Consider the following 27,436-nt stretch of genomic DNA (forward strand, 5'->3'; position numbering starts at 1 on the left):
CCGGCCACGGCCCGTAAGGGGCGGGCTTGGAATATACCGCTCCCCTTATTGCATCGTCCGTCACAGGCGGTGCGGAGCTGGGAGGAGACCGCGCCCTTTATCGCCTGGCGCCCCCCCTCCCAGGGGCCGCAGTTCTGGCGGTCGCCACAGCCACCAAACGAGGCCAGGACGAGGTCCCGGCGCTCACCGGCACACCTGAGCCCGGCCCTCACTGCGGCCGCCGCTCATGGGGGCCAGGCCGTCGCTCACGGGGGTTCCCCCGGGCCCCGCGCGCGGCCCGTTACTTTGGAGCATGCGCAGTGCGGCGCCCCCGCGTTCCCGCCCGTGAGGCGCGCCCGGGCTCGTGAGGGAGGAGCGCGCGCACGGCCCCGCCGCCCCCTCAGAGCGCCCTGAGGGAACGGACCCGGAGTGACGGAAAAAAAATTCACAGAACCACTGAGTTACAGAGGCAGAGCCAAAAAGTGACAGAACCACCGGTCACAGAATATACTGAGAAAGGACCCACGAGGATCATCAAAGTCCGACTCCTGACCCTGCACAGGACACCCCAACCGTCCCGCCATGTCACGGCCGTGATGTCGATGCTCAGTGCTGAGCCCTCGCGGTTTCCACAAGCAGAGACGACTTTTAACTGGTAAAAGTCCTCAAGGCAGCAAGACAGGGCAGCAAACGATCCATGGTTATAGTGTAATGTCTCTTTTGGCCCCTGTCCAGTGGAGAATAGATTAAATGGCCCATTAAGCACTCAAATGCTATGATAACTAATAGATTCAAGGATAGAGTAATTTATGATCTAGTCACTTTTTTTTTTTTAATCAATGATTTAATTTAGAAGTATCCAATGTGCTAATTTCTCCTTGAAGATGTTCATTTGGATGTGGGCCCCTATATGTCAGAGACACACAGATGCCTCAGATTTAACTAGAATTAATGATTTTTTGATTAAAGTCTCTGGTAAGTGCAGCCAGTATTGCTTCAGTATCACGTAACCGGGAAGACACAGTAAAATTCAATTGCGTTACCTTAGAAACAAGCAGTTGGCATATTCCATAAATCCAAGTCCACGACAAATGATCTTCCCTCCCTTTTCAAATAGCACAATTTACAGTCAGAGAGATCTCTGGTTGCTTAGCAATTTGAGGAAATCTGATACTAAATGGATTTCGTTAGGAGCAGAGAAAGGTGACAGAAAGCAGCTTGGCTTTGCACTTCAGGTTTTTTAGCTTTTCCTCTATACAAAGCAAGCCTTACTTCTTAATTTAAAAGAAAGGGAAATGAGCAGTAGACTGTGGAACTGCTAACACCTTCCAACTAAGAAGGAGGCTTTTCCCTTCCCAATACCCATGTCATACACATTTCCTCATTCTGCTGCGGCAGAACATTCACTGCATTGCTTTTGGCTCTTATCCCACTCTCTCCCAACCAACCTCCTCACAGGCTCAAGTGACAATAACTTAAATTAAAAGCAGCTGATAGGAAGGGGGAAAAAACCCTCCGTTGTCCTCAGCTGCCCTCGAGAGCCACCTGGAGCCAGAAATGGAAGTGAAAAATCCCTGCATGTCCTTATTCCTTTTGCCAGTCCTGTTTTAATCCCTCTTCAATCTGAGAGCAGAAACTGCTCATTTGAGTCGAGCAGCAAAGCACGGACACACAGTGTCACCTAGTGGGGCAGCAGAGCCAGCCCGGGCTGCCTTCCAGCGGGAGCACTGGGAGTTTACCCATCTTTTCCCTCCAGATTTATAGATGGAGAGCAGCCCTGGAGAGAAGTTTGAGGTGCTGGAGACGCCCCAGGAACCCCCAAGCAGGGGAAGGGAGAGGCTGCCCCTCTGCCCTGCTCAGGTGAGACCGCACCTGCAGAGCTGCCCCCAGCCCTGGGGCTCAGCACAGGGAGGAAAAGGGATTATTTGGGGTGACCTCATTGTGGCCTTCCAGTCCCTGAAGGAGCTGCAGGAGAGAGACCTGGAGTGCCAGGACAAGGGGCAGTGGCTTTCAACTGCCAGAGGGCAGGGTTAGAGGGGATTTTGGGAAGCAACTCCTCCCTGTAAGGGTGGGAGGTCATTGGAATGGATTTCCCAGAGAATGCCTCATCCCTGGAAGTGCCCAAGGCCAGGTTGGTCAGGGCTTGGAGTAACCTGGAATAGTGGGAGGCATCTCTGCCATGGTAGAGGAGGGAATATGATGAGGCTTAAGGTCCCCTCTGACCCAAACCATTCCATGACAATTCTATGACCCTTTAAACGCTGCCTCTTTGTGAAACAAGATGAATCCAGGCTCCAGTTAAAATGGAAATGACCCAAACTTTATTGAAGGTTTTGTCATTAGCAGAACTGGTAAGAAAGCAGAATATTTTACACCTCAAGAATCATTAAGATCTAATTCTCTTGAGAATACAGTACAAATAAAAGCTAATAATAATAAAAAAAAAAAGGGCCTCCTCCTCCCCCATTCAAGATTTTATTATTGTAAAATAAATGAAGTCAAGTTAAAAAATGCTCTGATCTTCAACACTGGCAATCTGAAAGTGTCACTGATTCCAGAGATTTTTGCAATGCAGCACAATTTCACAGCTGTAAGGAAAAGATTTATGGCAGCTTGATAAAAGTAGGATTTCAGAGTTCTCAAAAGGCCTTAAAAATCTTATCTGCAGTTTAAAATGATGATGAAGAACTCCAAGTAAAAAAAGAAATGACAACAAAACAAACAAAAAACTCCACTTCAAATGTGTGTGAAATGCAGAAGTAATGCCCTGCAGACTGCTCCAAAGTGTTCACTTGTCTTTTGCAGAGACCTGGCAGCCAGCACAGCACTGAAATACAGATGGTCCAGCAACGGGCACCATTCCAGTTGTGCAGGGACTCCTCAACTGATCACAGGTTTGAGACAGAAATTCACATTGCACTCCATTTAGGATGCTTTAGTTGTTGGACACTACACACAGAGATGCTTTTATTATTAAAAAAAAAAAAGCCCAGTTGTGCCCTTTCCATGTATTAAAGTGCATTAAGTGACCATTTTAAAGCAGGCCAGAAAGTCCCTTTGAAGTTGGTCCCTAAGCACTGCAGTAGCATTTGGAGTGGTACGGGTGGTGTGTCCCACACCAGCACGGCAAGTACAGTGGAATTCCAGAAATTGTTAGTGAAATACCTATTGAAGCTCAAAGGGGTAAGACAGAGAACAGCTCTGTTCTCCTGCTGGGGACAGACCCTACCTGCTGAAGCCGTCCCACAGCCAGACACTTGTTCCATGCACCTAAAGAATTTGCAGGCTTCCAGAGTTTTCTAGCTGAGATAATTTGTATGTAGATTCCCTTAATGCTGATGTGCAGTGCAGCATCACTTCATCCAGGAGAGCTGTTTGTTAAAGCTAAAAATATCCATTTCAAAAGGCCCAGCACCTTGCAGCAAGTTTTCTAGTAAAAGGCCAATTTATTCATCATCATCATCATCTTCATAGTAGCGATTCCTTTTGATCTGTTCTTCCACAGACAGATCTTCCACGTCTTCACCCTCCCAAAAACCAACGTCTTGGGATTTGCGGTTCTGGTTTGGAGATGATTCCTTAACGGTCACAACATTGGCTAAGCTGGAATGTTTAGGAGAATTTGGTTCAAGGAGTTCTTCCTTTGGAATTTCTGGCTCCTCTGTAGCGTGTTCTTCCTCATCTGTGTCTGCATTCATCTGCCCATTCTCTACAATGTTCTGCTCTGCTGTTTTGATACCCGACAATTCCCGTTCTTCCTCCTCATTTTTCTCCCCGGAGTTCTGGATGTTCCTAGGCTCAACCTTCTTTTCCTTTTGCTTTTTCTCTACAACAAGCTCTCTCTCCAGCTCCTCACTCCTTTTCAATGTGTCTCTCTCTTCCTTGGAAGGAGATGTTGAATGCTCTGTTTTATGGCCTTTAACAGATATTGTTCTAAATGAGGCTGCGACTGTAAAGGGGCGACTTCGCTCCTTCAGCGAGGAAGATCTTCTTAACTTTTTGAGATCCAGATCCACATCCTCCTGCACATCAGGCTTGGAAATCTCTTCTTCTGGAGGCCACTTGGGTTTGAGTACTTTGATGCCCTCATCTAAGGCACTTCCTTGGATACTTTGGTCAGATGGAGGTGGCCAGGCAATCCTGAGCTTTTTTGTTTCTGCTGGTCTTTCTTCCCTTTCAGGCACAGCTGAAGCTTTTGCTTCCATACTTGCTGCCAGAACTCCCACTTTTGCAATCGGGGCATCCTCTACTCCTGGGCTTTGTGGGGTGTCTGGTGAATTCACACCATGGACGGTTTTCTCCGGGGATTCTTCATATTCAGTTTTACCTGCCCACAATTCCTTGTGCTGCTTGTGTCCAAAGCCCTCATCATAATTGCCTTTGGACTTGAAGAGCTGATTGAAGTGAGGCTTGCAGTAGATGTTCCCACGCAGAGAGGCGTACGTCCCCAGGCTGTTCAGGAAACACAGATCAAACATCAGAGCTAAGAGCCACCAACACCAGTTGCGTTACAGAAGAGATTCCATTTCAGTCTCCCACATGTTCAAAAAACAAGCTCACAGCCCTCAGGGTTTGCATGGCTCTTTCCAGGAATTCTTTACAAAGCTGGACATTCTATTTTGCCCCACATAAAATTACATTAAGAGTTTAAAAATGGCATCAAGTGCACCAAGCACTGGCACAAGAAGGCCTGTGTTACCTCTCCTACACAAATCACTGGATTATGGTGACTTCCAGCTCAGCTAGACCTGAGCAGCACCTCCCTCAGCTGTGACAGGAAAATTCACTTCCCAGAGGGCAGCCAAAGGAGCAGTGCACACACCTGAGTTTGCTGTTGCAGTAGGAACAGCGGAAGCAGCTGATGTGAAACACCTGCTGGTTGGCAAAGAGCCTTTCCATGGGGTACACAGTCTTCTGACACCCAACACAGGTTTCCTTCATTGGCAACTGGAATTTCTATGGGGAAAAGAGAAAGTCTGTTAACTGGAAAACACATCAACTGCTGGGGACTTGGCGTGGGCTCATGCACGGCTTCCGGAACTCTCAACAACTGCAGAGTTCACTTTCCCTAATTATGGTGCAGCAGAGTCTGGGGCACAGTGAGAAGATCAACAGGCTCATGGGATTGCTGTGGTTTGACAGGGAACCAAGACAGCACAAACAATGAGAGCACCAAAACTGAGCCTGTTCCCCAAAGCTGTCTCATCCTTTGCTGCAAGCTGTTTTTATTGACAGGAGAATGATGAAGCATTCCAGTTGATTACAATCAGTGTGAGACTTACCAAAATAATAAAAATAGTGCAAAAAAATCTTGAAATTGTTTGGGTTGGAAAGGACCTTGAAGACCATCTATGCCATGGTCAGGGACACTGTCCACCAGAAGAGTTGAAATAGCCTCACAAGGTACAGGATGGGAGAGGAAAGGAGGGAAACAGGCTGCCCAATGGTTTGAAATGTTCCATTTTTGTTAAATCTTTTCTCTCAAAGAGGAGGAAATAGTCTCAGCGCCAATACAACAGCAGGAAACACTCCTGGTTTCACTTGTAAACAATTCCAGCTCTATCCCAAAGAAACCCCACTCAGGTTTCAGGACTCATAGCCCCCCAAACTTGCTCAAGATTCAAAGTGAGCAGAGCTTTGAGGTTAAACAGCTACAATTCTTATGTGCTTACTGAATTTCCTGAGGGTTTAGTGCAAGGATAAACCTGAGCACTGAGGAGTTGAGTGTCACTGCTGTGTGCAGTGATCACACATTTGTTTTCAGACGGCATCAAGGAAGAAAGAACATTGCCCACCAGGAAAGGTCAGTGGCTGCCATTTACTTCTTGAAATCTATTAACACTGGCCAATGGGGAGGGCACTTTACAGGAGAAATTAAATAACACAACATTGACATTTTGAGGCTGCATGTTGATTAAAAGTGATTTAGCAGCCCAGCCTCCACTGCAGGGTGTGCTCAGACATACTTATAAATGTGGATTTTCCTTGGCAAAGAATTACCTGCTACAAACTTACAAAAAGATTTACGGAAAATCTGATGGCTAAAGAAAAAGCAGGAAGGTCACAGGAAGACATAATCACAGAAATTTATTTTTAACAGTCTAGAAACAATGGTTAGGAATGAAAGTTCCAGCATGTAAGGGCAGATTGCTGAAGATGGAGCCAGCTCAAGTCACGTTGTCACCACCATAAAGTTTGCTGCCAATTTAATTCCATTTTAATATGCATTTCAGGGTTTCCAGGCATTGCTTGAAGTTACAGTAGATTAAAGTTCTGATAATAACAGCTTCACTAACAAAATTTAGAATTCCTTTTGAAAAAGAATCCAGTTTCTAGGTGCTGTCAAAACTCTGCATCTTGAGTCACTAAACAAAATCTCAAAAAAAAAGATATTTACTGATGCAAACAAAAATATAATCCCCTGTGCTTGCCAAATGGAGCAAGGCAGTAAAAATGTGCTTGCCCATCAAAACATTTCCTCCCTAAAGCTCAGTTTTGCACGGTGACACCACAGTGCTGGCACATGCGTCTGCAATCACATCCCCACCAAGGAGAGGGACTTACTTGCATACAGTGAGCCCTATGGCTGGAGAGGCAGTTTGGGCTGTGAAGAGACAAAAACTCCTTTCCAGGATACTACAAATAGGAGCTACAGGAGGAAGATGAGGCCCGAGAAGTATAAAAAGGACTTGAGAGAAAGCTGAGAGTTGAGCTCGCATTAGGAGGGAAGCAGAAGGCAGGAGGAGAGGTTAGGAACCAAGAACAGGAGACAGAAGCTGGAAGAGACAAATAGGAACCTTGCATGAATAAACAGAAGCTTCTATCTCATACAGTGCAGCATCTAAAGCAGTAACTGGGCAAAAGGCTAAAATGGTTTTGATAATATCAAGAGAAAGAGAGCACCAGGACATGCAGCTTTTGTGTCACAGACCAGGATCACACAACTCCCAGTGGCAGCTCAAATTTCCCATCCTGGCATTCCTCCTTTGCACACTGGGAAGCCAGCTCTCCCCAGTGTCTGAGCCCAGGGCTGTTCCTCCCAAAGATGGGGAAAACAACAAAAGCCCAGTTGTTTCCTTAGGAGGGAGCCAGGAAGTGTGTGGCAGCCTGGGGACTCAGCATCCCAACCCCAGCCAACACATGTGATGGGCAAATACAGCCTGAGCAAAATGTCCAGTGCTGCCATTTGTTATCTAATCAGATTAGCAAATACATCCCTGAACCAAAGTTCTCCATCTGCTTTATCGCTCCCTAAGGAAGCTGTGACATCAAAGACTCATTGCTCAGAAAGCCAAAACTGATTTTTATATTCGGGCACCACACTGCCCTCATGTGGGCTCAAGATATCGCGAGATGTCACGCTTACTATATCGCGATATTACGCTCAGGCGAAACCCCTCCCCTTTTACCGTTACCGTACCGTTATCCCCGTTATAAACCACCCTGTTTAGCCGTTAATAAACGCCATTTCACCGCCCACCACATTGGGGTCTGCGTGTGCTGGGTCCGTGTGGCAGGGGTGCTGCCACCGAGCCTCCTCACGCGGGACGCCACGCCTCTAGCGGTGGCAACACCCTCACTATAAAGTTACTACCAGTTTTAGTTACCTTGGGAACAGCTGGAAGAGGAGCAAAGCCAAGTCCCAGCTTGCTAAAGGCTCTGAAGATCGGTACCAGGAGCTCAGGGCTCATCTCCAGGAGCACTGACAAGCCCTGAGACCATCCCCTGCCCTACTGAACTGTCACAGGGGTGTAACAGAGAGAAGAAACTCCCACCCGGTCTCTGCAAAAAACCTGAAGCTTTGAAGGGCTTTTCCACCCTGAATTAAAGTGCCCTCACAATCACACTCTGGTGAGGAAGGAGCAGGTATTGATCCAGTTACTGCCAGACCTTTATGCTTAAGCACATTCAGGTTTTTCAGTATGAAACGGGGCCATCAGTTGGTTTTAACCTTCACCAGGTTTGAGGCTGAGGAGCTGCGTTACCTTCACGGCTTTTGGAGGAGAGGCCTCTGTCTGGCCAGCTGCTTTAGCACCAAGGTTCTGCTGCTTTGAGCTGACAGCTTTCTGAGCTTCTGCCTCGCTCTCCGACTGTCCAGCTGAGGGAGAAAAGGCAATTACAATGGCTTTAAACTCTGGGCAGCTTATGCTCACCAGCCTCATCAGAGTCGCAGTTCCAGTTAAATGATGAACACTTAAAAGTGTTCAATCAGGGCAAAAGGAGTTATAAATGTCTTAAAATTACAGCTGCAAGTGAACTTCTGAACATTAAAGAAATTCTTATGAAGTGTGTGGCACAGGGCAGATTTTTAGTACAAAACAGTTTTTATTAATTAATCACTTGATAGGGCTCACCATGGCCATCCTCCAGCAGACCAGAGTGCAAAGACGAGCTGTTCTCACCTACAGAAACCTGCAAGAGAAAATGAGAACATGAGAACCTCTGACCTTCTGAGATCTGAACAGTCATGGCCCCAGGAAGGCACCAGGCAGTTTGAGACAGGGAGAGACCTGAGGAGCTCAGGAAAGGAGTTGTTTTTGAGGCACAAAAGGGTCCAGCTGAGTGTCAAGAGAGTCCTTGCTACAAGGCACACACCCTCACAGGCTTCACACATACAAACATCAGATTTCTGTTTCCTGGTACACCTTAATTAACGCTCAAATCTTGGTTGATTTGCTGAGGTTCCTCCCAGGTTTTCTCACTTACAAATCCCTTGACCCCAAGCAGCACATTTACTGGAAATCTCATGGTTCCCTCCAACATTTGACCAATCTCTGACATTCAACAGAGACTGTGCTCTTGGGAAAAAAAAAATTTAAAAAGCTTTTGTTGAACCATAAGCCTGTTCCAAGGCCAGATCTTCCTTGTTTATCCTCCTTCAGAAACAAATTTGTAATTTTAAAAATAACTTAAAAACTAGAGGAATTGGATCTAAACCAGTTTCAAATACTACACAGAATCATAGCATTGTTTAGTATGGAAAAGACCTTTAAGAGCATCAAATGCAACCATGAACAAAACCTGCTACAAATAAAGCTCTTGATGTATAACTCTTTATTAAACTTGGCACTATTTCTATTAAATCAAATAGTTTTAAGTAGCTACACTGAGGAACTAAAGTACTGTAACAAGCTTAACTGCAAATCATCACTAATTCACCTTAATGATTGAAAAGTCCATGGCAAGCAACTGAAATTTGTAAATTAGGGAGGTAATGAGGAGTTACATGTACGAACATCCTCTGCTGAAAGCAGAACTGTGCCCCAGTGTCCTGGGCAGAGCATGGACGTGTTCTGAGGCTGCTGAAGTCACACATGTCTGGCTACTGAATGTGCCACGGGTGCAGTGTGAAAAATGACAGAGTGAAGTGGCTTTTGTTTCCTTTTTGCCACAGGATTCCCATTTCTGACACTAACGACAAGCAGCTTTAATTAGGCTCATTTCCAAGTTCACCACGTCCCTTCCAAAGGACAATCCTGGCTCCCAAACAATGCTCTATTCAGGTTCTCATTGCACCTGGACACCTCAACAAGTAACTCTGCAATTACAGCTGAATACAAGAAATTTTATTCAAATCTCCCATTCACAACTGGGAGATATTGTGATTTAACAGGTGCTCTTTTAATGAACTCACCTTGGAGCAGGAAGCAGCCTCGAGCAGTCAGACACGAAGCTGCTCAGCTGTCTCTGAGGAACAGCTGAAAGCAAAGATTTGGCCCCTTGCCCAAGGAAGGCTGAAAAGCTCTAAAAGCCCTCCTGGCATTAAGCTGCCACGTGTTCAGCCTGGATGGAATACACAGTACCCCAATTATTATTCAGCTACTTTTATCCCGTCTGCTGTCCCCAGTTCAGGGAACAAATGCTCCAGTCCAGTTTACAGAGTCTCAATTTATAGCTGGAGCTCAAAACCAGCAACCAGCCCAAACTGCCATTCGCAGTTACCCTAAAATTTAGCCTCTAAATGCAGAAGAAACAGTGACAAACTCCTTTGACTTGGGTCATACAAAGCTGCTCATGAGGTTTTTTTTAAATTGGTGTGGATTTTTTAATTTATAAAAAACCCACCATAAAACAATCCTACCAAGACAGAAAAACTCTCCCAGAAAACTTATCTCTAGACATTCTCTTCCACAGACACTTAGAGACAGCCTAAAAAGAACAACTTAAACAGGAATTTTGCAGCATGTAACTAATCTGCATCAGCTGCTCACGTTCAATTCCCAGACAGCACGTGGAACATGGAACCAGTGCATCAGCTATGCTTCCACAGCCAGTTCCACTTAAAATGAAGCCCTTGATCTCCACCAGCACAGACATCTTACCTTCTCCCCATCCTGACAGGAATTGCAGTCCTCAATTGGTGCCATATTCTCCTTCTGCCCAGATTTGTAATTCTTGAGTTCACTCTCACTGGCTTGAATCTCACTCTATAGGACAAAGCACTGGAAAGGTGACAGGTTCTTTTCCCCTAAGAAAATACTTAGGGATTTCATTCTAGGGAATTCTTTCTATTTTTCTTGAAATGTTTTAAAAGCTGTTTTTCTAGTATGTGGAGTGATAATTGAAGGAAGGGCCATAAGAATGTACAGACACTTGTTAAGTGACATATTCTAGTGAGGGAGCAGGATTAGGCTGTAGGATTTGACTGTGCTCTAAGGAGGTAATGCCACTGTTTTCCTGAGCAACCCTTTTCTTCCAAATTCCCGTTTAAAATCAACTCCTAAGTATTCCCTGCTCAATGCACATCTTCCTTTTCAAGAAAGGGAAACATTTCACTTGGAATGACAAGTATTTCCATACAAGCACTGCCTAAAGTACGGTGTAATTGCTAAATACAATATGACATAAAAGCAAATCCCACATTTGCTTCAATTCTAGTCAAAACCCTGACTCTGTTTTCCTGAGATTTTTGTTCTTGATAGACTGACTGAAGACTTTTACAGAAGGATCTTTCAGACTTTAAAGCCAATAAAATCCAGTGAAACCTCGTGTTTCTTTCCTTGCCCCAGGACACAAGATCATTGGAAGCCTCGTGCTTTTCACAAGGCTTCTTCTCTGTGACATGAAAGAGGAAGAGCCACATGCCAAAACCAGCATCTTCCTGCACTGGGAAACAAATCCCCACAAAGCCAACCACATCCAAGAGATCTGTACCAAATGTGGGAATTTTAATGCTTAGATCTCTGCTGTCCAGCACCTTTCCCTCCCCTTCCAACACACAGAACTCATTGTTCCTCATCCCTGCTTGAACCAAGTGTCCATCAGGTTTAATCCAGGCCTTGTTAATGCCCTAAAACAGCTGTTCCCAGGAGACTCTGGCTTTCTGGCTAGCCCAGGTATGAGAGGGGCAGCACAAATACACTTCTCTGGTTGCTTTGCCAGTAGGGAAGGAAAAGATCCCAAGGTTAGGGCTGCTGTTGGCACAGTGGCACTGCAAACCTCAGGAATCCATCTCACTGCCCTCGTCCACATGCCAGGTCAAATTGGGAAGAGATTGTGCCCAAATGGGGCATCCTGAGAGCATCAGGCTGGACTGACACTAAACCAAGAGCACTGTGGGGCTGCAAACAGGAGCCTCTGGAGAAATGGCAAATCTCTTGCCATCAGGACAGAATTTAGTTATTCAGCCACCACTCTAAGCCCCAAACTGGAAAAGGCATCAGGAAATGAGCCCAGGCAAGGCACAGGAGGCAGAAATGGGCAATTAGGTTAATCAGATTTGCTGCAGTGGCTGCAAGGACTTTCCATTCATGCAGGGAAGGTTTTACTGACCCTTCTCCCACAGCTGGGCAATCTGACCCATGTGCAGATGAAATTCAGGAATCATTTGGGCTCAGAAGAAGCCTGGTTCTCCACAGAGACTCCTGGAAAGCAGGCTCTCCTCTGAGGGAGAACCAGTGCTTCAGGCTCTCATTTCCAGGGCAAATTTCCCAACTTTAAAAGGCCTTTTCTCTTCAAATCTATTGCTCTGGTTAATAAAGGTAATACTTGAGCAATGTAAATTCCCATCATTCAGCAAAACTATCAGAAACTTCCAGCAAATGTACCTAAGCAGTTTTTAACAAAAGCTGAGATTCCTGAAACCTCCTCAGCTGTAACACTTCATTAATTGTTCAGCTCCTGGTCAAATATTTGCAAAACAGGCAGAGGTTCATTCACTGCAAGAGTCTAATTAGATTCAGAGAGTGGTGAGAAATCCTGAAGGGAGGTAAAAGGTGAGGAAAACTGACTGGAGGTCCCAAAGCTGCAGGCCAAGAGATAGATCCAAGTTCTGAGCACTGTGTGACACAAAGTCACTTCATCTCACCGTGCCTCAGTTTCCCACAGCTTAGAGCTGCTGGACCACATAGAATTGAGTTTTCTTTTTTAAACAAAAACAATAGACATCTAGAGAGCTACAGACACTCAAAGTAAAAGAATGTCAACTATGCTTCAGAAGGACCTCAGTCAGGGTGCCAGCAATTAATTCCTTGGGAAATTTTCAGCATTATTCCAGGAAGATGCAAATATACTTATTTCTTCCTGTAGAGAAGAGGCAACTCTTCATCAGAAATTACTCCTATGGGCAGAGAGTTATTTTTCAAAGAGAATGGCATTACCCTCAAGCAGCCTGGTTTCCTTAAGAGCTTCTTTCCAGTCTCAGGCTGGGACCAAAATTCCCTTCCACACAAACCAAGACTTACCATGGGAGTGATGCCTGAGGAACTGCCCTGCTTGGACACAGCTGCCTGGTACTTGGCCAGCCTGTCCTTTATCGATGTCTCTGATAAACGGGGCATGTCCAGGTTCTTCCTGGTCTCTGCCTTGTCTGGGCTGAGTCCTGGACTGGTGTCTAGAAGATACCCTGGTAAAAAACACCAAACATGAGTAACAGATAACTCTTTTTGGGGAGAATAAACACATTGCCCTTCTCTCCAGGATCATGCCAGTGGATCATGCCAGTGAGGACACAATGTGTATCACTAAGGAGTGAGACCCAAGGAACAGCTGCAGCTGTGCCAGCCATTGGTGGAAACCCCAAAAAATTGCAAATGGTTTCCTAGAAAAAGCTCTCCAAACAGATAAAAATGCATAGCTTTGTTTAAATCAAAGCTCACAGTGTCTGGTCAGGAGGGATGAGGATTGAAGCAAGGAGGCAGAAGGAACATTGACTGTTCGCTGCTTCCTAAATTACCTTGGCTAGTAAAACTAATTCTAGGATTGAGACACAGGAAAGAATGGGCTGTATTCTTTAGTTTCTTGGTTGTTCCCTGTACCTGGGTTTCCTGTGCTTAAGAGTGGAATGGTTTAAAACTCCCAGCAAGGCTTCCCTAATTAAATGGGATGCTGAGGGACTTCCTTCCATTTTGGAAAGGCAAAAGTTATTCCATAGAACCCTTGAGATTGGAAAAGCCCTCCGAGACCAGCAAGTCCAACCTCTGCCTGTCCCCACCTTGTCCCCCAGACCAGAGCACTGAGACCCACATCCCGCTGCTCCTTGGACACCTCCAGGGAAATTTCTCTTGTGTAAAGTAGATTTATCCGTTAAACAGAACCCAAACCAACCCAGGCAAACCCCCCAAGGTTTCCTGACCTGCTGTGCCGTGGCTCCTCTCTCCTTGGGCAGTGTCAGAGTCCTCCAGGCTGTTCTCCGAAATCCTCCTGCCCGCTGCCCTGCGCGGCTCCCGGGGGCCCTGCTGGGGACAGACCCTCCCATCAGCGCCTGCACACTCAGGGATTGCCCTGGCTAATCCCTGCAGAGGCACAGGTGTCACTAGCAAATCTGCTTTGCTGGAATAAACAAGTCTAGCAGGTAACAGCTTATTTAACCAATATAAAGTTTGATCACAGAGTACCTGACCCTCTGTCACCTGGGAAACACTTGCTTGAAGAGGTCAGGCGGTGCCCTTTGGAAGTTCTCTTGGTTTAAAAGGACCGCAAAGATCAGATTTTTAGGTCATTCCCACTCCATATACAAAACTTCAGTCTAGATTTTTGCATTTCATGCAATTCTGTTGAAGCCAATAGTCACTGTCATTGCATGAAGATTTAAAATCAGGAAAAGGATGCAAGGAACAACTTATCCAAAATCATTTTCAGCCACGGAAAAAGGAATTAATAGTATTGCAATAAAAGTTACCTAGAGTTATTTGTTTCGATTTGGATAGTTCATGCACTCAGTACCAAATAATTCCCTAATTACATCTGATAAGGCTGAAGCTTAAGCAGGAGTGTTAGAGATAAATATTCTCAGATCTCCAGGATAATCACTCTCTGCTGCAGAGCTGGACAGGGTGTCCTGGGAGCACCACACAGATGCTCTGCCTGCCTCAATCAGATTTTATTCTTATTTGTTGAGACCAACTCCCCAAATCTCAATCTCAAAAGAAAGCACAAAAAGAAATTTCTGCAGCTTTTATCAAAGTTGTTGAGCACAGGTGAACTGGACTCCATCAAGGTAGGATATAGTCACAGCTGAAAGTCAGCCTACAAAATCCTAGAAGGTGCTGGACCTTTGTTCTCCCTCTAGGAAGAGTTAAATCACAGTTGGAAATTCAGATTGAGGCTAATGTAGAGAAAAAGGCAAGTTTGGCAAGATGCTCCAACCACACATTCCCCCTCAGTGCCAAAGACTTTCTTATTTGCTGCTTACCAAACTGAAGGAAATTCCAAAGTTTTATTTTGCAGAACTGCAGTATAAGATAATCACTATGAAAAATCAGGCTGCTTTCCATACAAACAGCAACTTCACCAGGAAAGGAAAATGCAGCTGGAAAACCTCATTTTCCATTAGCACGGGAAATAGTTTCTATTTCTGTGGTTCAAGACTTTGATAACTTTTCTTACTGGAAAAGAGCTTTAGCTCTGACAAGTCTTGCGCTGACCAATAGGCTCAGGTCTGGGAGTGCCTGCACACTTGTAAAGACTTGCAGCTCCCTCATTCCATGAAAACTATTCTTAGATGATTATTCAGTCAATGTCCCCTTTAGCATCACCCCGAGCCCACCAGTCTGGGGTTCTTGCAGCTCAGAAATTTGGGGTCCAAAGGGTCCATCAGGAACAGTTCAATCAGCAGAAGGAGATAAAGTGCTCCAATCCACAACTGCAGAGCCCTGGCAGCTCCTCCTCCTGCCCTTTGCCACCTCACATCTGCAGGTTACAACTTCACCTGAAGAGCTTTTCTGTGGGGGAGCTGCAGAACAGAGTAAAAATCCCAACAACCAGAATGCAAAAGCTTTACAGGTCAGGGATAGTTCAGCAAACCTACAAATATTCAGTAAACCCATAAACATCCTATAAACATGTGAAGATTTTATATCAACAGTTTTATCTTGGGGGAAAAAAAGAGTGAAAGGAAATGTTTAACAGAGAAGATAAGGAACTTATCACATTATAACTGATGGACGGAATCAGCAGGATCATGGCTCATGGAAGGTGACTCCTCTCATATGGAGGAAGCCCCCTTAGGGATTTGTCACTCTGTGGCTGGGCCATAATTCCCAGGGCACAGCTTCAGTGCTTTGGAAAGGAGACAAAATATTCCTGGTGTGTGGAAAGCCCCAAGTGCTCAGACTTGGGCAAGTGCAGAAGCTCTGCTGTGAGCACAGGTGAAGCTTTGCCTGGGGCACAGAGTTGGGCAAAAACCCAAATCCAAGTTCCACCTATTTCATTACAAACCCAAATCCAAGTTCCACCTATTTCATTACAAACCCAAACCCAAGTTACACCTATTTCATTACAAACCCAAATCCAAGTTCCACCTATTTCATTACAACCCCAAATCCAAGTTCCACCTATTTCATTACAACCCCAAATCAAAGTCACACCTATTTCATTACAAACCCAAACCCAAGTCACACCAATTTCATTACAAACCACCTGTGCCAGACATGACCCTGCCACGAGGTCACCTACACACCACAGCCAGGTTTTGCCTTAAAGGAAAAACAAAACCAGCCCGGAGACAACTTTTTCAGAAATGTTGCAGATCTGATCCTCCCCCCCGCCCGGGTGTGCTTTCACTATCACTTACAGGAAGAATCCTTTGAACATCAGGTCTTTTATCAGTTCCAGTCTTTGCTTAGTGCTGAACCAATCCAGGCTGCCGTGCCTGCCCCTAATGGGATTAGAGCAGTTTCTTTCCATGAAAATGCAATAAAAGATCTGCCTCCTATCTATTGCAAAGGCAGAGCAAGATCTGAGTGAATGAATGAATGAATAAATGATGAGATTTTACTCATAATCCTGAAAATGAGAGGAGGTTTGTTTAAAGGGGGAGATGGAATCAGGAAATCCAGGCTCTGACCTGGATCCCTGCCCCAGCCCTGCCCTGCAACCATGGAAGTTGATTTATCAGCACTGCCACGAGCCTCCAGCCGTGGTGCTGCTCAGTTCACACACAGGTTTTGCCAGCAAAGCTCTGACAGCACCAACACGTCGAGTCTTCAGTAAAGCCCAAGGAAAACTGCCACCTCTCAGCTGAATTTACAGTTGGACCCAATGACACAAAGGAATTTTCCACCAAAACGGTTCCATGAAGCCTCGCTCAGGAAAAAGCACAGGAAATAAATGGGAGAGGCAACTGCAGAGCTGCAGCGCTGTCGTGGCTCCCACCTCACTGAGCCACACCTGGGTCCCACAGCTCCCAGCTCCCTTCCCTGCACTGACCCCATCCTCCCATCACAGATCAATTCCCAGAACAGGAATGGAATTCCAAACACGCCCCCTCTCCCCCACATCTGAACTTCAGAACTCTCCTTTTCCCTTCTACCGTAACAGATTAACTTGGAATAGGGATTTTGAACCGAACCTGAGCAGTTTTGTGCCTCCTGGATGGTGTTTACTGGCTCTAGTTGGTTTTCAGCAGTGTTTGAATTGCTAAACTTGACAAACTATCAGTTTCAGATTCACTCAGCTCCAAAACAATTTATTCCCCAGGCTGAGATAAAGTTACTCGAAGCCCATCTGCAGAATTCCTGGGGAATTCTGAGTGATTAATCCTGCAGCAAGAGTTCAGGGAAGGTCTGTCATGTGCAGCTCTCACACCATGACAAAGACTCCAAAAATGCAAGTTGTGAAATGACTTCACACAGACCCAAAATTCCCTTTAACATTGAGTTGCTCCTCTGAGCCCTGAATTGTTACATATTAAAACAACTTTTATCCAAAATGCGTTTGCTTTAGTCAATACTTCAAGAAAACCAGTCTCAGTAAAACAAAGCCAGGAGGAGAGGAAACTATGAGAAAACTGGAAAATCCACCGGCATCGAGGCCTCGGGACTGTGTTGCAAGTCCCCAGCATATGCAACTCATTTTTGAGTTAAGCAATTCCCCCCGGGACACGCCGGCTGCAGTCCACATGCGGGATCAGATTTCATGAGCAGTTGGAAGAAAAATGCGAGCCCTGAGCATTTGCAAGTCAAAACTAGTGAGGGCAGGAGCTGCTCTGGCCATCTCGGCTTCGTTTTCCCTCAGTGAGATTTTTTTTTTTCCGATAAGAAACATTTTGTAAGACACAAAGATGAGGGAAGAGCGAGGGAAGGATGGGAGTATTTCACTACATGTGTCTGTGTGTGTGTTTGGGCGACTCATACTGATACAGATATCACAAACTTTCACTTAGTGCTTTATCTCGACTGCAGCAGTCCTGATTGCTGAGCTCAAAACTCCCTTACTTTTCATATATTAAAAAATACATAAATACCTACACATGCATTTTACACAATTCACATTGTAATCTTCACACGAGACACAAACAATCCCTACTTACTTTACAAAACTTAATAAATTCCACACTTATTTTCCCCTCTTCCACTGAACCCTATCAAAGCAAATTCACTTTACTCCAACGAGCTGCCTCAACTCCGAGCACCACGCACATACTTGCGTGGCTCGAGTAAGTTCCTAACAGCGCGATGTTCTGTTTTCACTAAAACAGTGAACACAATATTTGCAGAGTCAATAGCTGGAGCCACTCCCTCCCGGGATTTTCCTGATGCAGCGGAGGCAGCAGCTTTGGTTTCTCCGGGATTGGGAGGCACAGATCCTTACCTTGGGCTGAGGCGCTTCGCCCTTCTCGAACATCATCTTCAGCTTGCTCAGGGGCACGTTGTACTTCTCGATCCTCCCCGGAGACTCGGACCTCTCGCTGCCTTCGGGCTTTTCCATTTCGCGGGGCTCTCTCGCACAGCTTTCCACGGTGCCACCCTCCCGGGGCTCTGCGCTGTCACCGGGACACTGCGGCCGGCCCGGGGCAGCTCCGGGCCCCGGGGATGGAGAACGGGCGCGCCCGGTGCCGACCCTGCTGCCCCGCACCGCTCCCAGCGCCGGATTCTCCCACTTCTTCTTCAGCACGCTCAGATTCCCCCTGGTCAAGTGAGCGGGCAGGTTTTCTGTGTTCTGCAGAAAGAACAAGGAGTTAACTGCAGCTCTCTCCGAAGCACTTCCTTTCCATGCAGGAGGAAGCTCAGCAGCGATCCCCGCTGCCGGCCAGCTGTGAATAGTTCCAGCTGTGCCACATGGAGAAAGCATCCAGGATAGGGAAGGAAGGAGGGGGGAGAAGAGAAAAGTCAGGAGTAAGGCAGGAAGTGAGCAAACAGGAACGGCCTTATAAGGCAAAAGGGAGTCAAAGCCCACGAGTTAAATGCCACACAAAAGACCTGAATCCACATATGAAGGAAATGGGACTCAAATCCACACAAGGAGGGTCTCCAGTCCCAGAACAAGGAAAGGGGAGCACAAGAGCCATAGGAGATGGTTGGTATGCCAAATGCTGCGGTGTCTTCAGAAGACAACACTACCAGGCCTTCCAAAAGCTACAAATTAGCTCTCAAAAACCACTAAATCCTTGGAGTTACGTGTTTCTGCAACATTTCAGTTCCCAGAGACCTGCCCAGGATTTTACACCACACACCCAAAGCTCAAGCCAAGCACCCACAACAAGCATCCCTCTGCTCCAGTTTACAAATATCCAGTAACTTGCTGGGATTTTTGTTCTATTTCACTCAATGCTGCAATGCCTCCGGAAGACAACACTACCAGGCCTTCCAAAAGCTACAAATTAGCTCTCAAAAACCACTATATCCTTGGTGTTACCTGTTTCTGCAACATTTCAGTTCCCACAGACCTGCCCAGGATTTTACACTACACAGCCAAAGCACCCACAACGAGCATCCCTCTGCTCCAGTTTAAAAATAACCAGTAACATGCTGGGATTTTTGCTCTATTTCACTCAGCCCATTGAAAGCACCACTGGGGACACACACACGAGTCACTGGCACTGCCTCACCCCCAGGGGAACACCCGGAGCAGCATCACCTCCCATCCAGCTGCTCCCTCTCCCCAGAGCCCAGCCCAGCCCGTGTTCGAGCCATCCCACCCCAATACCTGCCACCATTGCATGTTTCCTGTCTCTCCCTTGCGGAGACCACTCCAAACTCATTGCAAGTGGAGCAGGGCTGCCAGGCTTACAGGAATTAACCAGCATTAGTGGCTATATTGGGATTTAAGTCTCTCACCCTATTACTCTTCTGGTCGCATTTTGAACGCTGCTTTGCAAATTGACTTGAATCCACTTACACTTCAAAAAAATCAGTGTGTTTGCTGACTGTGTTGAAAAGAAAGTATTAAAATTGTAAGGGAAGTGTTGTAATGGAACAGAAATATTGAGAATTGTGTGACAGGTTTCTGTGGGAACACCTCCAGAATCTCAGCACACTTCCTAATACAAGTCCCTCCTGCTTGAGATTTGCCTGTTCCCTGATCACAGGAAGACTGACAGGCACAAGCATTGAAGAAAATTTAAGACTGAAAAGTAATTTTTAGAATGCTTATTTTATCCCACCTACATCCCAAACAGCAGTTCCCCAAGCATTAGAGAAATCAAGGCAGCAACATTGCTATGGATCCTGAAAATACTGGCAATGCTTTAAAACACAAATTACCCTGAGGACCAGGACAAAGCCCTGCAACCTTTGTCATCCAAGGCTCCCTGACCTCTGAACACCTGAATGCAATGGAGGTTACAGGAAGGAATGTGGGGCTGTAACAGAGCCAAAAAGGTCGGTGCTGCTTCATCCAGGGGCATTTGCAGCCCTCAAAGTCCCTTCAGAGAAGATCCTGCAGCTCTCAAAGACACATGTTGGATTTCAGGGAGGCTTGGAGGCTCCTTTTAAGCACTTTTAAATTTAGTTAAGAAAGGAAGAGGCACCACACAAGTGCCTCCAGCTAAGAACAGGAGGGGGGTATTCCTGCCTTGTGGTTAACTCATTTTGCCTTCTGCTTAGGAGAGAATTGGTGATTCAACACAGCTTTGGGCAAGAAACTTCATTTCCTTTCCTTTCCTCCACACTGGGAAAAAGCACGAAAGAAAAGCAAAGCCTGTGTCTAAGCCAGGTTTTCTGTAGGATACACAGCAGCAATTTTGATATTCCAAAAATCAGCTGTCACAGCAATACTAATGCAGGTGATCCATCCTGATTTCAGGCTGTGCTTTTCCAAGGAAACAAACACTTATACAGAACACTTACACTTCTCTTCTTCTCAGCAGTGGCTTCTTCAGCAGCTTTCTGATACCTTTGAGAGAGTGAAAAACAAACAAAACCCAAGCTTTAACCAGAATACTGAATGCTCCTGAAGACAGCTGAGATTTTTCTTCCCCCACTCCCTGCATGAACTAAAACGAGAGGCTGGACAAACAGCAGCAAATAACACAAAGCCAAGTGACAGACACATTTTCAGTCATCCAGTTTACAATAATAACACCCATTAATACTTTTCATTCCCTAAGCACTCCGATACCCAAATAGAGACAGTTTACCTTGGAATAGCTGTATTGTTTCCGCCACCCAGCTGTCTGCTGTGCCCCCTTGCAGGAATAATTCAGCTCTTTATATAGCAGCTGCTGAACCAGAACAAATTCCAGCTTGGCACATGCCGAAAATCTCCCTAAGTGCCAGAGGATTTTACTCTGCGGGCTGGGAACTGCCCCCATTCAGCATTTGCCTCCTGGGCAGCTGAGCCATCACAGCCCTCTGCAGATAAGCCACCCTGGATCATGAATCAAAGTCCTCTAAGGAGCTGCAGGAAACTCCACACTCCTCACTGCTTACTATGCTGCACAAGGTGATTGCACTTGGCCTTTGAAATATGAAAATTGGTGACAAATTTTGCCATTTTAAAGGAGAGTTCTGCCTTTCAGAGAGAAGGAACCCAGCATCCAACAGGGTGTCTCTGTTTTCCTTATTTGTGGAATTCTGCTTTTGACACAGCAGTGAGCGTGTTGCAGGCTGTTGCTCCTTTTTAATCCGTGCAAACACGCTAACCCACATCTCTGCACTATAAAGGGTCCAGATTTGAACACAAGGAGCTGAGAAAGTGATGCTGGAGGAAGAGGGATCAATACTGGAAGAAGAAACAAAGAGGAGCACAGATGAAAGTCAAGCAGCACCTGGAAAACAGACGATGACTGAGGAGTCCCAGCCCAGCACGGGGCACTTTTCTAATCTCTGCTGCTGCCTTTTGTGCCTCTGACCTGACAAAACTGATTATGTGGCATGGAGAAAAATGTTTTCACGTACAAATATTTAATTAACAGCACTTAAATGTCACACACTCCTCCCTGTGGCCATCAGGGTGGCAAAGCCAGAGAGCAGGACTGTTTTTCCAAGGCACTGACCATGCCTGTGTAGAGGGACACTACTTGATTAAGGAATAGCAGTTTGGATTACTTCCAGTAAGCCTTTTTCAAGGGATTATCAACATTTAGCAAGATGACCAGGTTCTGTAATCAAGCTTCAGCGAGTGAATAAATTACCTTAACAAGGTGGTGACAGGAAACAGCTTCCCCCTGGGCCAGAGCTCCACAGAGGAATTCTGGAGCTGTGAGTAACTGTCCCTCTCCTAAAGATTCCATAAAGTTTGCCCCACTTAATATCCAAATACTCCAAAACTTTGTTACACTATTAAAGCAAGAGCCTCAGACTCTCAGTTCCCCAAATCCCATTGAAAACCCCAGCTGAAGCCTATATAATTCCTTAAGGAAATAAAGGCTTTTGCAGGGAATGCATTGGTTGTTAGCACTCAGCTTTCTCAGCACATACAATATTTATGGTTTGAGTTTAACCTTTTATCCATCTCTCAGAGAAAAGGGAAAGCTTAATATTCTTGTTTTATCTAAGTCAGGAGGGGTTTAAGCTGGATGTCAGGAAAAGATTCTTCCCCCAGAGAGGCTCTGAAAAGGCTCCTCAGGGAATGGTCCCAGCCCCAAGGAGCATTCGGACAACACTCTGAGGCACAGGGTGGGATTGTTGGGGTGTCTGTGCAGGGCACAGCAACTGTGAGAGCAGCAGTCCCTGCTCCGGGTGGCAGCTGTCACCTCCACACAGCTGGTGCCGCCCAGCCCCACAGCACTTACTTGGAGAACCTCTCCGCGAGGGCCGAGGACTTGTTCTTGTTGACCAGGGAAAGCTCTTTGGCGGTGATTTTCAAAGAATGGGAGGCCCATTGCCTTCTATTGAACGGGGAAGGCTCCATCTTATCTGCCCAAATCCCTGCTCAGGAGGAAGGAACAGTGTCAGCAATAGGAACTGTGAGCAGAAAAGAAGTTCCACTTCTCCCAGCATCCCAGTGCCCCCAATCCTAAACCCCTCAGGATCTTGTTCACCAACTGACTTGAAAAAGGCAGCAGATAAGTGTTATAATTTCCTCTGCAGATGCCATTGAGATAAAGCCATGGGCACAATGGGGAGCTGTGGACACAGAGGATGCCAGAGTGACAGTCCTGTGTCACACACACACACGGGAGCTCCAGGAAGCCCCAAAGTGCCCTCGCTTGTTCCGGTTTCAAACCAAACGTGCTGGCATTTATGTAAGAGGGTTTGAGTTACGAAACTAAGAGGATGTAATTACTATACAAACATTTTTCATTCACTCTTGTGCTCACTCTCAGCGCAGCAGCGTTTCCTCTGTGAGCTCAAACAAGTCTCGTGTTCATGGAGGCAGCTGTGCCCCTCCTGTCGCAGTAGTTAACATAATATCAGTTAAATAGTATTCATTACCTAAAAAACAGCTCCAACTATCCCATCCTCCTGGAAATGGGAAGAGATTTCATCCATGTTTTCACCACAGAAGCCAGCAAGACTGTATCAGATTTATTTTCTACATAGTTTTCTTTTGTGAAGGAGGAAAGGAGGGGAGATTAATTTCAAGAGTTCTTTGATAAGACAAAAATAAAGCCTGTAGGGAACGCCTTTCCTTTTTTCCTCTTATATTTTATCCCTGCTCCCGTGTCACACAATGCCTGTGGCAAGGGCGTGAACTGACCCTGCAATGCCAACTCCAGGCAGGCTGAGCTCTTCCTTGCATTTTCCATTAATTCCTTTAAGGGATTTGCAGAGTCACAGAACTCTGGATCCAGTGTGAGTCCAGGTCTGCTGGACAAATGGTCACACACAAACAGAAATGCCTTCAGACAAGGTGGAGCCAATCAAAGGGAGGAAAGACAACATTTCTGAAATCCTCACAGGTACAGAATGCACCTGCTCAGAAATGACAGATGAGGGGTCCTGCAACACCTCAGTCCAGGGGAATCCAGGGGCACAGGCAGAGTCTGGCAGCTCCCAGGGCTGGAATGGGAGCCCTGGGAGCAGAAAAGCCTCTCCAGTGCTGTTCCCTGCCTGGAGCAGGTGGCAGGTGAACACATCGCTGCACTGGGAGATGCAGTGAGGAAGAATGGGCCTCTCTCTCACGTTCCATAATTCCTCTGATGTTCTGGAGAGAACAGCACACCATGACAGGACAGGTTTTATCAGAGCAATCATTTTTGTGGCAAAACAATGATTTTCAAACGTGCAGGTTGAACTATCGCTGCAAACAAATGACGCTGGTTTTGCGGGGATGTTGAAACAACTGAAACCACTTATCAATGTTGCTTTTCCAGGTGCAGCTACCTGCAGCCTCAGCCTCTGAAAGGCACACAGCCCCTTCCAACCAGCAAGAGAAACCCAAAGTGGGGTTACTCTCTGAAATTCCTGCATCACCAAGTCCCCTGTAAACCTCCATCCAGGCTGCACTGAGAGTGCTCTGCATTTGACAACAGCACAAATCACCAGCCACAAAGACAAAGGGTCTCATTTCCACCTTCTCCCTTTTTAAAAGTCATATTGCATACACAAATAAACCCAGTATTTCTGTGATGCAGCATTCAGCCTCCACTCTCAATCCTCAGAATACACAGAGAGAGATTACAGATAGAATTTACTGCTGGAAAATCCCACAGAAAGAATTCTGTCCGTGTTAAAGACCAACGCTGAATGAGCCGTGTCATGCCACAGTTTGAACTTTGTTTTATGACTAATCTTGAGCCAAAGGGAGCTCACCTGAGGCCCGGCTGCAGTTTAAATGGCCTTTCACAGAGCAGAGTCAGCTGTGCCCAGGAAACAGGAGCGGGGCATTCATCAGAGCTCCCCTGGCACACGGAACAGGTGCTCATTGACACACGGAAGGAACAGCTCAGTAAAACACTGAGAAACAAAACTGAATGTAATTGTTTGGAAAATAACCCAGGTTTGGATGCCTGAGCATCCCACTGCATCTAAACCAGCCCCATTCAGGGCTGCATCTTCTCTCTATTGAGTTCTTCTGTTTCCTTGCCATTCTCCATCAAAGTCACAGGTACATTGAGGTAATCTGGCCTGTTCAGGAAAAATCTCTTTATAAAGTCAGTATCTGCTGCTGGGACATTCAGCTGGAAAGAGAAGCAGCCTATCTGGAATCTCAGTCACCAGAAATGACATGAAACAGAACTCTGACATGCCTTGAAACTTGTACTCCCACATTTTTATGCTATTCCACATTCTTAGCACTTTCTCATTCATTTACAGTTTTGGTGTGTTCAAGTATCTCTGGGCTTTCTTTAGTGCCCTTTCTGAGTGGTTTACTCAGAGAAGTTTCATTTTTCAGAAAACAGATATTAAGGTTTAAACAAGACAATGAATGTTCTGCCTGCTGCAATGGAAGCAGGTTCTGTGGAAGGTGGCACAGAGACCAGAGGAGATGGAGACAGGGATGCCAGATGTTAGGGAAGGGAAGGACTCTGATTGAGCCACAATCCAGCACAGCACATCAAACCTACCTCTAATAACTTCACCCACAAGTTTAACAGCAGAATATAAATCCCTCTACGTGGAAAGAGCCCGAAAGGAAAACCAACCACCGCTCGCCCAAGGCTGAAGCTGCCTATTCATTACAAGCAGCCACAGGAACGGGCCACCCACGGGCACCACGCTCAGCCCCGGGCACGGACCCGCCGAGAGGCTGCGGGCAGCGGAGGGCGCGGGCCCCGAGCCCCCGGCCAGCCCCGCTGCTGACCGGGCACGGAGAGGGATGACCGGAGGGATGGCCGGACTCACCCACAGCCCCCTGAGCCCCGGCCAGCCCCGCTGCTGACCGGGAATGGGGAGAGATGACCGGAGGGATCACCGGACTCACCCACAGCCCCCTGAGCCCCGGCCAGCCCTGCTGCTGACCGGGAACGGGGAGGGATGGATGACCGGAGGGATGACCGGAGCGGGGTCCGGACTCACCCACAGCCCCCCGAGCCCCGCGGCGGGTCCGGCTCCGGGTGGCTCCGCTGTCGGAGGGAGGTCCCGGAGCCCCCGGTCCCGCCCCGCGCTCTTATCCCGGCCGCACCGGGGGGAGAGGTCCCGCCGCACCTGTCCCGCCCCAACCGGCGGGTCCCGGCACACCTGGCCCGGCCCGGCCGGCAGATCCTACCGCACCTGTGCGTCGTCCTCCCGCCCCGCCCCGCGTACCTGTCCCGGCGGAACTCGGGGATCCCAGCGCACCTGTCGCAGCCGAAACAACGAGTCCCAACGCACCTGTCCCGGCCGAACCGGCGACTGCACCTCCGCGCCCGCCGCAGCAACGGGCAGCGGCTCCGGCCACGCCCCGGCCACGCCCCCGGCCCCATTGGCCCTTGCCCCATTGCACGGCCACGCCTCCGGCCACGCCCAGGGCCCTCGGGTCACGCCCCTGGTTTGGTTCTGTCCCCCTGGCTTTGCTCTGTCCCCCTTGTTTCGCTCTGTCCCCCTGGTTTGGTTCTGTCCCCCTGGCTTTGCTCTGTCCCCCTTGTTTCGCTCTGTCCCTCTGGTTTGGTTCTGTCCCCCTGGCCTGGCTCTGTCTCCCTGGCTTGGCTCCGTCCCCCTGCTCCCCAAATCTGGCAAAGTGAGAGTGGAATGAGGGGTCTCGGAGCTGGGGTTCCACCCCACTGTGGCTCCCGAGGGCTCAGGAGGGGCTGTGCTGGGGGAAGCTGTGCCCCTGCCAGGTGTTTGAGTCTCCTGCTGCCTTCATTTGTTTGGAAACAAGAAAAATTTGACTTCAGAGACAGCCAGCATTCCTGAGATTTAGAACATCCCTGTGTTCCTTAGCAGGACACCAGTGCTGCGCCTGGACAGCCTTGCAGCTCCTTGAGGGATTTGTCTGAACAACTAATTGTGTTTCTTTAGGTGTTTCTAGTTCTTTCCCTGTTATTCTTCCTGATGTGTCAAGTACCAAATTCCTGAGTAAAAAAATAAAATATGTATTTGGTGCTCCAGCTCCTTCCCCAGCTGCAGGTCTTGGATGCTGATGTTGTCCCAAATTCTTGGCTGTCCCAAATTCCTTGGGAGCTGCTTGCAGAGCAGCAGCCATTAAGACAGGAAGTGACTAATTAAATTAATATGTTGATGTTACTTTTATGACAGTCTCAGCATTGGCATGTGAAATTTAGTAATTCCAGTCAAAAGTCTGAATTACAGCCCAGAAAATCCACACACTGTAAATTACAGCTCCCGTGGTTGGATCCTGGTGGGATGGAGGCAGGTCCATCCAACCTGGCCTTGGAGCAACCTGGGATGGTGGAAGGTTCCCTTCTGGACTGGCATCCCCCCTTTTTCTGGTGACAGGAACACCACGGGGCACCTCAAATGACACCAGACACCAATGTTGAGGCACTTCTGGCAACTCATCCCTGCTTTTCCAATGTGCAGCCTCATCTGGAATGCTGCAGTGATGTGCTTTAATTCAGGGTTTTATGGAAAACTTTTATTCCAACAGACTTACAGATTTTCAAAATGAGAAACGGATATAGAGAGAGGGAGAATTTTTAGGTTACATAGGATGGAGCAGCTCTTTGGAAATGTTTGGAATACAGGATGCACTGCAGTAGCACCTGGAAGTTTGACTATTCAAATATCAAGGATAAAATAATGGATCTCTGCTTGCATTACAGCAGCCCACAGACTGCTGATCAGAATCAGGGAGGAAAAATAAACATGGATAAAAAAATCAGACTGTGCATCAAAGACAGTGTAAGCCTCAGCCTCTGTGCCCATGTGTGAGAGCCCCATGTGCCAGAGGAATCTGCTATGGGATTAATGTCCAAATGAGGCCGTGCCAGAGCGTGAGGCACCTCACAGAGCCACGGGATGGGCCATGAGGA

At 47.1% G+C, this 27,436-nt stretch overlaps 1 protein-coding gene across 3 annotated transcripts; it reads right to left on the minus strand.

Annotated features, from left to right (window-relative positions):
- Nucleotides 1–2,304: 2,304 nt before the first annotated feature.
- Nucleotides 2,305–25,848, minus strand: LIMA1 (LIM domain and actin binding 1). 3 transcript variants are annotated; one of them, XM_054293545.1, is made up of 11 exons: nucleotides 25,770–25,848; nucleotides 22,373–22,508; nucleotides 20,487–20,532; nucleotides 18,010–18,357; nucleotides 13,553–13,652; nucleotides 12,663–12,823; nucleotides 10,302–10,406; nucleotides 8,334–8,391; nucleotides 7,965–8,077; nucleotides 4,802–4,935; nucleotides 2,305–4,431 (listed from the first exon to the last, which is right to left on the minus strand). In XM_054293545.1, the coding sequence occupies exons 2-11, from the start codon at nucleotides 22,489–22,491 to the stop codon at nucleotides 3,426–3,428; spliced, it is 2,190 nt and encodes a 729-aa protein (XP_054149520.1). In that variant the 5' UTR covers nucleotides 22,492–22,508; nucleotides 25,770–25,848; the 3' UTR covers nucleotides 2,305–3,425. The 3 variants fall into 3 exon arrangements, with proteins under 3 accessions (XP_054149520.1, XP_054149519.1, XP_054149521.1); XM_054293544.1 differs by having other exon boundaries at nucleotides 13,553–13,655; XM_054293546.1 differs by lacking the exon at nucleotides 10,302–10,406 and having other exon boundaries at nucleotides 13,553–13,655.
- Nucleotides 25,849–27,436: the final 1,588 nt, after the last annotated feature.

This window comes from Melozone crissalis, unplaced genomic scaffold (assembly GCF_028551555.1).
Source record: "Melozone crissalis strain CALT ecotype California unplaced genomic scaffold, PUWL_Pcris_2 ptg000160l_1, whole genome shotgun sequence".
In the NCBI taxonomy this organism is placed as follows: domain Eukaryota; kingdom Metazoa; phylum Chordata; class Aves; order Passeriformes; family Passerellidae; genus Melozone; species Melozone crissalis.